This window comes from Pimephales promelas, chromosome 3, assembly GCF_988280905.1.
Source record: "Pimephales promelas chromosome 3, fPimPro1.hap1.1, whole genome shotgun sequence".
NCBI lineage: Eukaryota > Metazoa > Chordata > Actinopteri > Cypriniformes > Leuciscidae > Pimephales > Pimephales promelas.
Window position 1 is genome coordinate 33,992,305 of NC_142771.1, and position 16,129 is coordinate 34,008,433.

The 16,129-nt window shown below is 37.0% G+C and overlaps 2 protein-coding genes across 2 annotated transcripts; one reads left to right on the forward strand and one right to left on the reverse strand.

The window, feature by feature from the left end:
* Nucleotides 1–1,126: 1,126 nt before the first annotated feature.
* Nucleotides 1,127–4,508, forward strand: ubald1b (UBA-like domain containing 1b). The gene is made up of 3 exons (XM_039686018.2): nt 1,127–1,361; nt 1,695–1,748; nt 4,025–4,508. Exons 1-3 carry the CDS (start codon nt 1,254–1,256, stop codon nt 4,319–4,321), a joined length of 459 nt encoding a protein of 152 aa, XP_039541952.1. The 5' UTR covers nt 1,127–1,253; the 3' UTR covers nt 4,322–4,508.
* Nucleotides 4,509–6,063: 1,555 nt separating this feature from the next.
* Nucleotides 6,064–10,931, reverse strand: LOC120489074 (vascular cell adhesion protein 1). The gene is made up of 5 exons (XM_089128770.1): nt 10,529–10,931; nt 9,716–9,979; nt 9,275–9,619; nt 8,874–9,107; nt 6,064–7,795 (listed from the first exon to the last, which is right to left on the reverse strand). Exons 1-5 carry the CDS (start codon nt 10,602–10,604, stop codon nt 7,680–7,682), a joined length of 1,035 nt encoding a protein of 344 aa, XP_088984896.1. The 5' UTR covers nt 10,605–10,931; the 3' UTR covers nt 6,064–7,679.
* Between the last annotated feature and the right edge of the window lie 5,198 nt (nt 10,932–16,129).

Below are 16,129 nucleotides of genomic sequence, written 5' to 3' on the forward strand. Positions count from 1 at the left end.
GTTTGTTTGTTTGTTTGTTTGTTTGTTTGTTTGTTTAAAAAAATCATGCCATTCAAAAGTTTTGGGTAAGTTAAAAAAGAAAGATAGATAGAAAGAAATCAATACTTTTGTTTAGCTAAGGGACTTTTAATTGATAAAAGACAGTAAAGACGTTTATGAAATGAATAAATATTACAAAATGTTATATTTATAATTAATGTATTATAATAATAAATGCATTTATAATAAATGTTCTTTTGAACTTTCTATCCTGAACAAAAAAAAAAAAAACACATCAGTTTCCACAAAAAAAAAAATGTAAGCAGCACAACTGTGTTTAATATTATTAATAAGAAGAAATGTCTCTTTAGCAGTAAATCAGCGTATTAGAATGATTTCTGAAGGATCATGTGACACTGAAGACTGGAGTAATGATGCTGAAAATTCTGCTGTAACATCACAAAAATACATAAAATTTTTAAAATATATTACAACAGAAACTAGTTAATTATAATAATATATCACAGTATTATTTGTACTGTATTTTTGATCAAATAAACGCAGTCTTGTGATTATTAGACTACTTTCAAAACCATTTTCCAAACTTTTCGGTAGTATTATAAATAATTATTATGATGTTTGCCTGACCCAAACTGGCTGTAATACAATTCACCAAAAAATTACACTATGAGAAATAGTAAATAGTAACCATTGCAAACAGCAAAACAGTAGCTATATTATAACAAAATAATGACTTTACAAAAACGCATTACAAAATTAAAACATTTTTAACGTTTTCTAATTGTATTTAATATTATAACTTTTTCAAATGCTAGTTTATGTTTGTGCTTTTGGAAACTGAACTTACAATGTCAACATATGCTAATTATTTTCCATTTAAGGCTCATTTTGAAGGCAGAAATATGTACTTCCTGCAAATAACTGTTGGTAAATATAATCTAAATGTATCTAACGTTTTGGTACAACACAGGATGAAAGTGACAAATATGGGGGTGGAAACTTAATGTAATGTGCGTTTGTAAGAGCTTGTTGTTAGTTCATCGAGCTATCCTTTGCATACTTGCCTACAAATCCCAGAGTTCATCTCACCTTGCGCTCACTGTAGTTGTCCGACAGGGGCCGCTAAGTGAGACGCTTCAACTCACAACATTTTCTGTTTCTAGCCGACAAGTTGATGTCCGAGTGCGGCGTTTTTAAAAGACTGCAAGCTGTAACTTTGAACGGACGAAATAACACAGCTTTCTTAACTCAATATGGACGAACTAAGGCATCAAGTTATGATAAATCAGTTTGTTCTTACAGCCGGATGTGCGGCAGATCAAGCAAAACAGCTTCTACAAGCTTCACATTGGCAGTTTGAGGTATGTTTGTTTGGTGGGCAAATAACAGAAAACTTTATGGAATGTTGCACTGTAATATCTATACAAATCACTATAATTAACCAATCATTTATTTGACGTTTAGTTAGTTTAAACAATACGAGACACGCTCATTGCAACAGACAGCAAAACAAGCCAACAAATGTGACAATCAAATACTTTATAAAGTATTTTAAATGGGATAAATCGTTGGCTTCAGCGAAATAAATATCTATAAATTTAAATGTATGTTCAAAGCCCTATAGGCTATAATACACATTTGCTTGTTTTCTCACGTGATTGTGAATGATTGATAACTGTTTTATGATGTTGCAGACTGCACTCAGTACTTTTTTCCAAGAGGCTAATATTCCTTACAGCCATCAAATGGTGAGTGTATATATATATATATATATATATTTTTTTTTTTGTTATTGTGTTGATGGTTTTTAATATCTGTTATGATGACTTCCGCCATGTTGAAACCACGAGTCAGACAAAAATAAACACAGGCTGGCATGTTTTCTCGCGAGGGCTACACTTATGTCGTTTAAAACTCACAACTTTGTTTTTTAAGCGCATATAGTCTCCCTTAGGTTTAAAATTAAATAGTTACATATTTAAGATCATAAAATAATCTGGACTTTTGGGAGTTGCGATTTTGTAAACGTGTCCAATTTTGTGGGGGAGGGCGATTCCAGGAAACGGAGAGAGCACGCGCTTGACACTGCGCTGTTTACACCGTTACTATAACAATGAAAAGAACGTTGCGTTAGGAACGCGCGGTGTTCAAACCAACACTGGCTTCAAAAAACACATTTTATTAATTTCTAACAAGTAAGTTATCTTTAAATTAAATGAATTTGTTTGGAATTACTCAGAAGTAGACTGTAACTTAGTACTACCGGTCACATGCAAAGAGAATCAAAGTTAGTTAACCCTTGGTGAGCACCTAAACCTTCGTCTCTTACTTTCAAGTGCCCTTAAAATATTTGCCATTTAAAATGGTTTACTCTAACATTAGATACAATTAAATATTATGATGTACGGCCACATGAGATTATAGACTAATCAGAAATGTCTGTTTTATTATACAGATCGGGTCGCACCCTTATGGGCGCTGCCATGGTGACGTCACCGGTCTCATACATGATGCAGTTGGCGACGTTTATAATTACTAACAGCAAAATAATAATGCATTTGCCTCACATACAACTCTCAATGTGCTTTACAGTGTGTACATGTGAAAGTACATTTAAACAAATAAACCAAAAGATATGACAATGAGGAGGGAAAAAAAAACAATCAAATCAGATTCTGGTTATAGTGAAAACTAAGGCGAAAGGGAATGTTGTGCAATATCAGTTTTGGTGAACATGGGCATGTTTCTGTTTGCTTAAAATGTTTGGGTCCCCAAGGCTGCAAGTAGACAGATGAATTATGAATGACAGTATTGTTTGAGTGAGCAATTCATAAATAGCCGTTACACATATACAGGTTTCAGTTTAACCCCTTAACGCCTGAATTTATATAGCTGTATAGAAAAAAATGTTTTATGTGTGTTTTTGCCTTTAAGTAGATGATAAATAATGTTGAGATTATCAATTTCACTTTTGCACAACAAATAAATCGAAATTATTCTTTAAATTCTCAGCTTCCACAAAACTGTTTTTAACATTGATAACAATAATATATGTTTCTTGAGAATCAAATTATCATATTAAGAGTGATTTCTGAAGGATCATGTGACACTGAAGACTGGAGAAATGATGCTGAAAATTCAGCTTTGACATCACAAAAATACATTACATTTTAAAATATATTACAATAGAAAGCGGTTATTTTAAATGTTTATATGATGTTTCAAAATATTACTATTTTTATATCAAATAGATGAAGCCTGAGACTTCATATATATATATATATAAATATTTTTATTTAGTTTCTCATCACACCACAATTTCTTTCTTCTAACATAATACAATAATTTAAATGCAAATTAATACGATTTATTTGGCAAGTAGTCAGTCATGTAGTGGAATAAAACAGTCAGTTGATCATTAACGCAAACATTTTTATTAAAAAAAAATTTTATTAGTACACTCAGCAGATCTGAGGGTTTTCAAAAACAAATATGTATTGATATACAAATATTACATGATTTTGCCAGTTGTGGATGTAAAACTGAATTGAATTGAGCGGTATGGGAGATCAGTTGTGGTGGAACAGCATATTCCTATGGTGGTTTTGGTTTTAGTTTCTGCATACCTACACCAGTTTATGGTCATTCAAAAGTTCCTACGTCTGACAAACATTTTCCAGCTTGATTTTCTTCTTAACGCTGGCCTCTAAAAGACTAAACGTTGCTATAGTAGCATTTGTGTCAGTGCGTCAGGTCTGGTGTTTATTCAGGCAAGGTAGCCAATCATTATTACAGTAAATCAACTCCAAAGTCTACAACCTCGGTCACTCACCACAACATTTCTATTTCCGAGACTTCCTCAATTCTAAGAAAATGATTTCCATTCTGAGGACAAAGCTGTAAAAACCTACTTTATGACACTGACCCCTGTGTGTCGAATGCTGCATTGACCGTACCAGTTTTAAAGTTCGCATGATATCAGAATTGCGTTGGTCATTATACATGGTTCTGTCTTTGTCTCCAGATGTGCACTCCAGCCAACACACCAGCGACACCCCCCAACTTCCCAGATGCCCTAGCCATGTTTTCTCATCTCAAAGCCTCGGAGAGCTTCAGCAACAGCAGTCCCATCTCTCCTATGGCAACATCACCAGCTCCTCACACCAACTGGGCCATGAGCCCTCCGGCGACCCCTGGCCTGCCGGGCCGATGGACTCCGGGTCAGCTCGTGCCGCAGACGGTCTCTCCAAGCTGGCCCGCAGCTGTGACTCAGCAAGCCTCCGCTGAGCATACTATTATTGTCATGGAGGCAGAGCGATAAGAGACTGCTTTAACTAGCCATCACACCATACAGGAAGAGGAGGATGGACCTTCCTCTGGAGGATTTCGGCAGTTGTGGATGTAAAACTGAATTGAAGTGAGCGGTATGGGAGATCGGTTGTGGTGGAACAGCATGTGTCGTCCTCTCTGAGGTCACTGGAGATCTGGGACTCTTTTACAAAAGCTTTTTTTGGCCAAAAAGATGGACAGAAAGAGCAATTATGTAGCATATTCACCTCAGACAAATGAATGTGTTATTAAATATTGTTGATTTCAGCAGTTCTCAAGTAATAGTGAATACTCTGTTTGCACTGTTTACTCAGCCTGCAGTGGATCTACAGTTCAAGGGATTGTCACTCGCTGTCGTGTCATTCCAAACCTGTATGACTTTGTTAAATCGGACACCATTGACTTGCTTTTTATGGACAAAAAGAGTTGAAATGTTCGCCAAAGTATCTTCTTTTATGATCGACAGATGATAACGATAAAAATATCGTTTAAAAAATACAAAGAAAATATCGTTGGAATCGCTTAAAAATACAAACAAAAAAAACATTGTTGGAATCACTTTCACAATGCTAATTTCCAGTTGATGAATGATTAAAACATTGACAGCCAATCAGAATCCAGTCTGCTCGAGCTTGAGCATTTAAAGCATCAGACGGCAAAACTGCAGCGCACGCTTAGAATAAACAGAGCGATATCATCCGCTGGCGTGGACGCTAATATAGCTTATCCATTCTTGACGTAAACGGGCCTTTAGAATGAAAAGTTAGTGATGACAGAATGTTTATTTTTGAGTGGACTGTCCCTTTAATTGACCGGTTTACTGCAGCCAATCATGTGATATTATTATTGACTGACTTATGACTCTGTGGTGAATTGAATTGGCATTTTGTATAATAAATAATGCAATAGGAAGCGTTTCATACCCAGAATGTTAGTCTCTGGTTCTACTCGGCACTTACAAGCACATTTGTCTGTTTTATCATGAACCTCTATTTTGATATATAAAACGAGATTATATTCCTCCTATTTCTTCCTGTAACTGTGTTCACACTGCCTCCACAATATTTGTGGACTGTGATGGTTATTTCCTTTTTTTTTTTTTTTTGAGTGTGTGTGTGTGTGTGTTTTTAAATAAATATTGTATATATTGCAAAACATTGAAAAACATGTACGTCTGATTTTCTGGTCTGTTGTCCTTATGGTGTAATTGGGGTCACTTCATGTATGACCTTTGTATCCTTTTATACCATGGTAAATTATTACACAGACCCAGCGGTAACTTTATTTCAGCAAACAATTAATCCGATTCAATTTCCATATAGTGACCATAATCACATTTGATTTTGAGCTCACATTTTATACCTTTCTCGCATTTAATTTCATGCAATATGCTTAGTTGGTCAATATACAAGACATGGGTAATATCAAATACGTGATGAATATACAAATTAATTCACAGAGATCCCAAAGTCAAGGAAAACCAGTGTGTGATTTACAGATCTGGAAAAACAAAGAAATTCATATGAGCGAAAAAAGTCCTTGTGAATGCATATAATGCATCTCTATAAAATTGTCACCTTGACGTTGTCTACATGATGATTGCGCAATGAATAAATGTACATCCACTGGGGGAAAAAATCTTTTCTTAATCTGTATTTTTGTCTTCTTGTTTCCAGACAAAATATCAACTAATTCTTAAATCAAGAAGCATTTTCTAAGAAAAATGACAAGCTATTTAGTCGTGTTACACAACTTTATTAACATCATACACATTCATACAGTTTTAGAGTCATAGCCTACAGTAATTTAAGCACATCAGGTGTAGTCAGTTTGAAATAGTGAAATAAATTAGTGAAATAAATAAACACGTTCCCCATTATGGGAAGACCACAAAGTAAGTACAATCTTGGTGGCGCAGTTTGTGTTCACAATTGTGTATCCTACATTCACACGATAAGTGAATTGTCTTGTCAGTATTAAGCAATCAATCCTGGTGTGTTGACCACTGTAAGGTGATAAGAAGTACAACATAAATATGCTCCAAAATTTACAATTATGCTCTAATATTTCCAATGCTCTCAAGAACTACTAGAGAAAAAAGTGCATTTAAATCAAATTTCACCTTCAGCAAATTTCAGTGATACCTACAGTAGAAGTCTGAGTTACAAGTACGTGTCATCACGTGTAAATTGAAGTATTTCTTCAGTATACTATTCCTATATATAGTGCAGCTCTACCCCACTCAAAGTGTTATTTCAATACATTTTTATAGACGTAAAATGTGTTTTAATGACACTATTTGTATAACTTATAATAGTATAACTAAATGTAGTATAACTTAAGTTAACTTGAGTCTAGTCCGAGACTAAAGTGCAAGTTTGAGCTGTTGAAAGACACTTGCACTGAAATATCTTAATATATGTCAGTGCCATTGTTTTGTCTCAGAATGCACACCGGTAATGTTTTTTATAGGGTAGGTTTATAAAAGCTATTATATGCCCTAATTAAAATACGGCCTAATCCTGGCTTAATCTATAGGTGCTTCAGGAGACTTACGTTTATTGAATAAAGGTCCGATTTTACAGACAGGGCTTAGATTAAGCCATAGGCCTTAGTACAATTAGGATATTTAGGTAGCTTTTATAAACATGGATTAGAAAACAACATAATGCTGTTCATCTTGAGACAAAACAATGGCACTGAAATATGTCAGTGAAAGTTACTTTGAGTTAAAACCGGTTCAAACGTGCATTTAAGTCTGGGACTAGTGTGAAACCGAGGGAATGTGTGCTTAAAGGTACAATATGTGAGAATTTTGTAATAAAATATCCAAAAATCACTGCACAGTGTGATATATTTCCTGCAGTTGTGTACTTAAAAAAAACTTTGGAGACTTAATGCTAGTTTCGTATAGCAAACAAACTAACACGTAGTATAACATTAAACTTTCAACACACATTTAAATGCCGTTTAGTGTGATAGTGTAACTGTTACAGCAAGTGAAGCAGCGCTACGTTACCTCAAGTTTAATTTGTCTAATAAACTGGCCTGTGTGAGTAATCCAGCAATTGTAGTTCGGTAGAATCAAATTTCCTTATTCCTTTATATCCGCGGGACTCGCGTGTGATATCTGTCTCTTTAGCAATCACAACCTGCTTCATAACACTGCAAAGATGTGAATGTGTGCACTCATCCATAAACATTATTAGATCCATCAGCTTGACAGCAAGTCCCATCATTCAGCTCATCACTGGGTCTTCAACCCTTGCTTTGTTGGAAACTGCGCCCTCTTGTGGCGAAAAAAAATCTTACATATTGAGCCTTTATCCAATCCATAAGTTGAAAGTCCATCAAATGACAGCATTCGAGGAAGTCCTGTGTTTGTATATCACATAAGAGACGATTGACCCCACTGCCACTATCGCAGCCACGACCAATAAAATAATAAGCCAGACTGGGGTTCCGTCTGTACGAGAAATGACATGATTTTAGAAACAGATGAATCCATCAACAGTTTTCCATCAAAATTCCTCATTTTGTGTTAGATGCCTACATGCAGCATTGGTTTCGTTTTGTTATTTGTTTCGTTTTAGTTTTGCAGTGAGGTTTTACAACCGAGTGCTGAGGGAAGTTATACGAGTTAAACTTCAATATGAATGAATTCTATGAATGTGTCTCTGAAGGGAACAGACTGCCTTGAGAAAAATTGATGGCATTTTCTTTTCATCTTCCTGGTTTATAAGCGTGCTGCTTTGTTAACAGAAATTATAGACGTAACAGCTCTATTTCTGCTGCTGAATAAGCCCCAGAACCTACTGACAGAGACTGGATTTGTGAAACTCAGACTGGACTGAGAAACTCAAAGTCTGTCCTTTGTGGAATGCAAAGGCTCCCAGGATGATAAAGGTTCTTCATGCAAACACACTGACAGGTCACATGACATGCCAGAGGCGGCTCCTGCGACCCAGCTGAAGATTGACCCCCTACTGGCATATTTAGACCAAACGCGGAAACAAGTTAGCATTTAAACAATTCTAGTTTCATCATCCCAAAGCCAATGGGTTTTTAAAATTGGTTGTTGCTGGTTAAATGTATAAAAATATCTGTGTTTATCATATAATTTCAAAAATTAAGCTCAAGATCATTTTAAAAAAATCTAAATCAATTAAACCCTCTTGTCATTTTTTTAAGCTTTTGCTTGTCTTGAAAAAAGCAGTTGCTAACAGGTGGTGAAATTGGACTCCAGACATTTTCGGGATATTAAACAATTACACCAAACAACTTAAACTCGTCTATTCACTATGGTCTGCTTATACAGCCTACCTGTGTCACAAATTATTGCAAACTATTATAACTTATAGTTAATTTGTGAAGATTTTGATGAACAAAGAATGTAAGGATCATATTTTGTTTTATTTTTATATTTTGTTATATTAAGTTTTTATTGATGGAACCAGAGTGATGCTAACATCCGGGTAGGAAATCAGTAATGGTAACTTTAAATTAGTGTTTTAACTATTCATTATTGTTTATTCAGAACTGACCTGTAGATGTGAGGATGAACAATTTGCTGTCACTTCCCAGAGTGTTTGAGGCGATGCACGTGTAGTTTCCTGAACTGAGCGTGGAGGACTGAAGCACTGAGGACGTGATCGTCTCTTTCAGATGTTCTGACTGCCATGAGTACGTAGGAGCCGGGTTTGCCTTCACTGTACAGTTTAGCGTGAGCTCACCATTTATATTGATGGTCTCTGTTGAACTGGAGTGTTTTGGTTTATCTGAGGAGGACATAGGAACATTTTAATTCATATTATTGTTGTTAATTCATTTAAGTAAATTAATAGACTGTTTATTAACTTTATATAATGAATAATTCTTCACACTAGGATGCCCTTCCGAAATATAAATGAATAAAATTGGCAAGATTTGCAATAAGTAAACCTACAGAAAACTTCAACATTGAGTGTTTTTGACGGGGCTGTTGGAGGAGGTTGAGGTCCTTCTTTTCCCAGTTCTAGCTTTGCTTCACACCAGTACTGAGCTCCATCATCAGCTCTGTCTGGACGGATCAGGAGTTTAGATGTTTTACTGACTGGAGTCTTGATGGTGTCAGTGAAGATGGTGTCAGTGAAGTTAGTTTGATCCAGCAGAGTCTGTCCTTTGTACCAGTTAATAATGAGATTCTGAACAGGAGCCACATTGAGAACGTCACACTGGAGCTCATACTGGTTTCCCTCCATCATTGGTCCGGTGTGATTCACAGTGCTGATGGACACACTGTCTGGAGTCTCTGTGGAGGAAGATTTACACTCTCTGACATCTGCAGTCATCAATGTACAGTAGATATTTCTGAGAATATAAAAGTATCAATAACAGAGAAACTCACTGTAAATAGTCACTGGGAGAGGTACTGTACACTGTCCTTTATTATAGTTTATGAAGCACATTGGCTCTATGTCCCATTCTGTCAGGTTTGACACTCTCCATGTGATCAGACTGTCTCTGCTCATGGGCACCGCTCCCTCACTGGCTTCCCATCCCAATCCTGTATGCGGGACAGAAGTGCTGCAGTCGGCTGAAACAGAATGGCCGTACTGCACAATAACTCTCTCTGGGTTGAGCTGAAGAGGACATTCAGCAGCATGTGTACCTGTTAAACACAGTGAAGAATTCAGAATAATGGCATACATAATGGCAGGTATCATTTACTTGATAGTCTAAACATTTATAAGCAACTATCACATGTTAACTGGTTGATAATATGACTGGTCAGGATCTGGTATTTTATAGTGTTTATTGACCAACTATGCAAGACAAAGCTATTGTAGAAGACAATCAATCTATAACTGTTTAAATACAAACAAGCAAATCAATTCTTATCATTTTGACATTAAAAGCTTAAGTATTGCATTGTCATTTTGAATACATTTCAAATTGAATATTGCTACCCATATGCTTCCGTTGCACCCCTGAGCCTGTATACAAATCCAAATTTGCTAGCTCTAAAAATAGGCTGCTGTGTAACGTCACTCAAGCACAGTAGCCTACAGTATTGAATTAACTTTCAAATTCAAACAGGTCAACAACTTGAACACATATAAGTCGACAGCGACGTTCGGAAACATGTAACGTTAGCCTAAATTCAAAATGATACAAGTTTTCACTTTATCGGTAGAATAAAAAAGGAATCAATACAAACCCGTGAGAGTCACAAACAATAAAAACTGCAAAGAGATAAACAAGTCCAAAGAAATATTGCAGAAATATTGCAGCATATTAGAAGTGTTCAAGAAAACCGTCGACCGGACAAGGAAGGCGCGGTTAAAAGGCTGGTGGATAAATAGCTATCGTCGCCCGAGATGATTTCCTCCTCCTCAAGCAAAAGGCTACGACAGAAACTAAACACCGCAGATCACAACTGGATATGTTTTTCCATAGAAGCAACTATAGAAACGAAACCATTCATAACACAGCTCAGAACACAGAGGCTATCGCGAAAGAAAGAATAAAGAATAATGCACTGTTCTCGAGTAGAAATCTAGGAAATGAGCACACTTATGCCTAGAGCACTTGAAGCCAGTAGCACCCAGTAGCACGTCACTGCAGTAGTACACGAGAGACAGGGCAGGGGGCGGAGTGATGAAGTAAAAGAGTGGCATAGTAAAAGAGTAGGCAGATGTGAATTTGAGAACTTGTACAATAAATACGTGACATTTACATTTACACTCGCAGCTCCAATGTGAAAACCTGTAAAATAAAAATCTGAAGATGAATGTTGAAATTTGCACTCGCAGACGATATGTGTAAAATGTCTGAAGTCTTAATATGTAATTTAGCTATTAAACTGTTAATTGTTTTGGCTTCAAAAACATTTGATTAATAGATAACGTTATATTTGTTTATTCATCTGGGGCAACTCAAAATATTTAGTTAGCAGCACATTTTCTTGCTTCATCACACTGTTTCTCTTGTAGAATAGATCATGATGAAACTTGATGGCCCAGAAAGTCATTGAAGAAAATATTTAAATGTGACTAAAGTGGCTCGCTCAGCTTTAAGTTTATCAAGCGACGAGAATACTTTTTGTGCGAAAAAACAAACAAACAAAAATAACGACTTTATTCGACTATTCCTTTTCTTCCTTCTGGGCCTGAGACGAGAGTTCAAGAGATTTCCACGACTCATGCGCGAGAACTGAACTAGAAGGAGTAGAAGAAGATTGCAGTTCTTGCGCATGAGTCGTAGAAATTTCTTGAACTCTCGTCTCAGGGCCACAAGGAAGAAAAGGAATAGTCAAATAAAGTAGTTGTTTTTATTTTATTTCCGCACAAAAAGTATTCTCGTCGCTTGATAAACTTGAGCCACTGTCGGCACATGGAATATTTAAACATTTTCTTCATTGACTTTCTGGGCTGTCAAGTTTCAGTCCCTTAGGAGCCAATGTAGCAGTGATCCACCTCTCAAATTTAATCAAAAATATCTTCATTTGTGTTCCGAAGACGAACGAAGGTCTTACGGGGTTGGTACAGCATGGGGGTGAGTAATTAATGACTTAATTTTCATTTTTGGGTGAACCATCCCTTTAAGACTTGATGGAGCCTGATTTCAAGCCTATAGCTTTGCTCTTTTATAAGTGCTCTCTTCTCTTTCCATTAAATCAGGGCGAGAGAAAACAGGATATTGCAACCGATTCAAATATGGGTCAAGGTCATCCATGAAGCAGAAGCATAAAACATGCTTTTAAACAAATAAAAACCACCCAAAAATTAATAGAAATGAAAATGTATATAAAAAACAGTCAAAGTTTCTGAACTGGTTTGGGCTTAATGATATCCTGACTGGGATCAATCCACAGGGAAAGTTTTAACCAGAAAAATAAATAAATATTAAATGAGGTAGGTTCCCTAGGTTTTAATTAATTTAAAAAATCTATGTAAATACTGCTATAAACAAGTAACAAATATAAAAATAATATGTTAGTGGGGCTTCAAAAAAATAATAGTCAAATATGTACTATTGTGTTAACATTTTATTGACTAAAAATGCATTATAACACGTTCATCTTGAAGACGATTTCGAGCTAGCAGGTCGTAGCGTCGCGTCAGTTCATTTCCCTTGAATCCCAGCGTCCATTGACTTCAATGAGGCTGCTTTGAACAGTTTTTGTTCAGTGCTTCAAAAGTAGAAGTTCATTGGATAAATGCTGCGATCATGTCCAGCTCACAGGCGTCGGCTAGACATTCACCCCCAGATGACATAGTTTTGAATACTTTTTTAAATGGTCAGGCTAATCTTGGCTGGTCAGCCTGGCTGGTCTTGGCTGGTCAGGCTGGTCTTGGCTGGTCTTGGCTGGTCAGGCTGATCTTGGCTGGTCAGGCTGGTCTTGGCTGGTTTTGGCTGGTCAGGCTGGTCTTGGCTGGTCTTAGCTGGTCTTGGCTGGTCAGGCTGGTCAGGCTGGTCTTGGCTGGTCAGGCTGATCTTGGCTGGTCAGGCTGGTCTTGGCTGGTTTTGGCTGGTCAGGCTGGTCTTAGCTGGTCTTGGCTGGTCAGGCTGGTCTTGGCTGGTCAGGCTGATCTTGGCTGGTCAGGCTGGTCTTGGCTGGTTTTGGCTGGTCAGGCTGGTCTTGGTTGTTCTTAGCTGGTCTTGGCAGGTCAGGCTGGTCTTGGCTGGTCAGGCTGGTTTTGGCTGGTCTTAGCTGGTCTTGATGGTCAGGCTGATTTTGGCTGGTCAGGCTTGTCTTAGCTGGTCAGGCCTGATCTTAGCTGTAGGTACTCTAAAGTGAACAAGGATCGCTGTACTGTTGCTAGCTATTTGGAAGACTTGCTCTTGAAGGATGAATTGTTAAGGTTTACAATTTATGTACAAATGATGTGTGGTTTGCTTGTGTTTTGTAAAGGGGACTCTATATCATTTGTTTGGTGAATATCATTAAATAATTTTTGTATGACTGTTTTCTTTCTCCATTCGAGGAGGGAGGACAAGGGTTGGTGTCTCTAGCAAGTAGATACGCAACATTACGATTACAGTTCATCCAGAAGTTTCTAACAGGCTCAGTGGATGTGGTGGATGTGGTAAACATTCTTCACAGAGTGGATGGACTTGGACTAGATACTGCTTCGTTCCTCACGGATACTAAAAAGTTACATTTGAGTGGACTATTTTACCTTGGCTTGTTCAAAGTTGGGGATCTTTCATAATTAAAAGACCAGAAAATGCAAACTCTCTGTTCTGGTTGTTGGAGAAGCCTATAGACAAGAGGGCCCATTTGGACATAACAGATCATGTGCCGAATCTTTCTCAGAGACTGTGTGACACGGTAAAAATGAGTCATATAGCCTAATTGAAGTGGTCGGATCTGAACTAAAGGACGTTATGGCTGTGGCATTGTAATTAGGACAAAAATCTATGCGACAAACCTCAGCAATCATTGAGTTATTATGGAGAAATAAACTGACAGCAGAGGAGTTGTTACTTCTTGAAAGATATAAGAAAGGATTTTTGCTTCCTGACATGAGAAACCCTTTTCCCAAGCACTGGATTACACCAGATTGTCACAGTGTCTGGTTTGTGTTCCCCGGGTTTTCACTCTTTCCCTGATCGTCACCCTTATCGTGAACTGCATTTCCCATAACCCTTTGCCTGAACTCATCACTGATCATTGCACACAGCTGTTCCCACTCACATTGTTTGCACCTGTCTATTTATCCACAAGTTTCCGAGGGGCGCTCCTGTAAAAAATAAAGTGGGTGAAACTTCCGGTGAGGCGGTGGAAGTAGCATTCCAATTGTATTTTGTGTGTTAGTTAGCGAAGAGGCTAGCTGTTTTTCGGAGAATTATTTTGCTATTTAAAGACGCAATTCTTTATGAGAGATGTCGTTACGGAGCTCAGGGACAACATGTGCTGTTCGCGGTTGTATGTATAACCGGACTAAACTAATTCAGTGGCTTAAACGTGATTGTTTTGAACATAAGCTGAAAACGAAATCAGAGTGATCCTGCCAGACCCCGTCTCTGATCCTGCCAACGACTGTAACGTTAGTTTCAATCACCTCCCAAAAGACGACGAATCTTCCTCATTTGTGTACATTTGTTTAAATCCTTAATATTCTATAAACTCTATCAGCATGTGATTGGCTGTTCGCTACTGATGTTACACCTAAACTCAGGATCAAAGCCTGAGTTGACAGAATACCAAATGTGCCAGTTAATGTATTCAAGTTGCACATTCATTTATAATTCTGAATAAACTCCAGCACAGAATGACTAAGTGTGTATTTTTTATTTTAATTGTTTGTCAGCTCACACAACTGTCTGTCACCATGCCTTAATGCTATTATAATACTCCCAATCAACTACTGCGGAGGGTAAAGGTACTGTTATTTCACCTTTTGAATTTCGTTGAGGTTGTGTTCCCACACATCGTTAGCTAGTTTGGATCGCTATAACTTGAATGACTGTCAACTGTTGAATGAACGAGTGTCAAGCATGTCAAGTCGCGCTTTGTTTACTTCCAACCGGAAGTCGCGCCCACTTTTGACGCAAGGCCTCATGGAGCCTAGGAAACTTGTGGATACCCTGTCTGTTAGTTGCTGAGTCCTTGTTTTATGTCAGTTGCACTTCGGAGTGCTTGTCTTGTTTGTTTCTTGTTTTTGGACTGTGTTGTATGGATTTTGACCCTTTGCCTAGCTGACGATGATTAGCCTATGGTTTACCCCAAATAAACACTGCATTTGGATTTTACCTTTTGTGTGCATTCTGTGACACAGATTTAAAGGAGATGTCTGGTATTTTCTTCAGATTAGATAAATTATGTGGAAAAGCGATGTATAAATGTTTCGTTAAAATATTGTACAAGTCAACACTGTGTGAGAAAATGGATAATGTCTGCAGAGAGACGTTTGATGTTGGAAACAAAGTTAAACCACACTGGAGGGTCTTATATGAACCTTTGATGAAAAAATCAGGAGATCTTCTACGGAGAATCCTGAAGGGGACTGACTGTTGCTGTGAATGCTTTTGTCTCGGTTATTAACCCAAATGTCATTGAAGGTTGTGGTTTTTTGTGGGTTTAGAGAAACTATTTATCATCGTTTTCTGTAACATAATAGACTTTTTGGGTTTTAAGGAAATTTTTACACCAAAGGTTTTCATCTGTGTAGGATACATCCACAATCAAAGATTCAAGAAGCGACAGTTGATCAACAGTTGGCCAAGCAAAAATAGCAATATATATTTCAAGGAAAATTATTATTCAAAATATGTATTGTCAGGATACATATACTGTATACTGTATACTGTTGTTTAAGGCATTTATTAGATCTAGGATCTCATTTGAATTTAGTATTATAGTGAGATGCAAGATTTAGGAACCTTTATATAGACAATTTTGCAAGATGTAAACAACACTGGTCCAGAAACACTTCCTGTTTCAGTTTGTAACTGTTTTTTTATTTCACATGTAAAGAAAACATCTTAAAGATGTTTGTTTAACTTTATTTTGATTAAGTTTTATATGTTCTGTTGGTTGTATTTTATCCCATTTTTTTGTAGTGTTAAAAAAACTGTAACAGGAAGTGCTTCTGGACCAGTTTTGTTTACATCTTGCAAAATTATTATTAGCCTACAGTGGTGTTTCAATGAGGTTTGTTGTGCTGTGTGAGGGGGATTTAACTTTGAGCTTCTTGCTGAGTTGGTTGTTTTTGTGATGCAATGATGGGTTTTTGTTACTGACAACGTACCCTTTTCACTAAATCTTTCCCTATCATTTTTGCTTTACAGACAACTAACAAGGGAAGGAGAC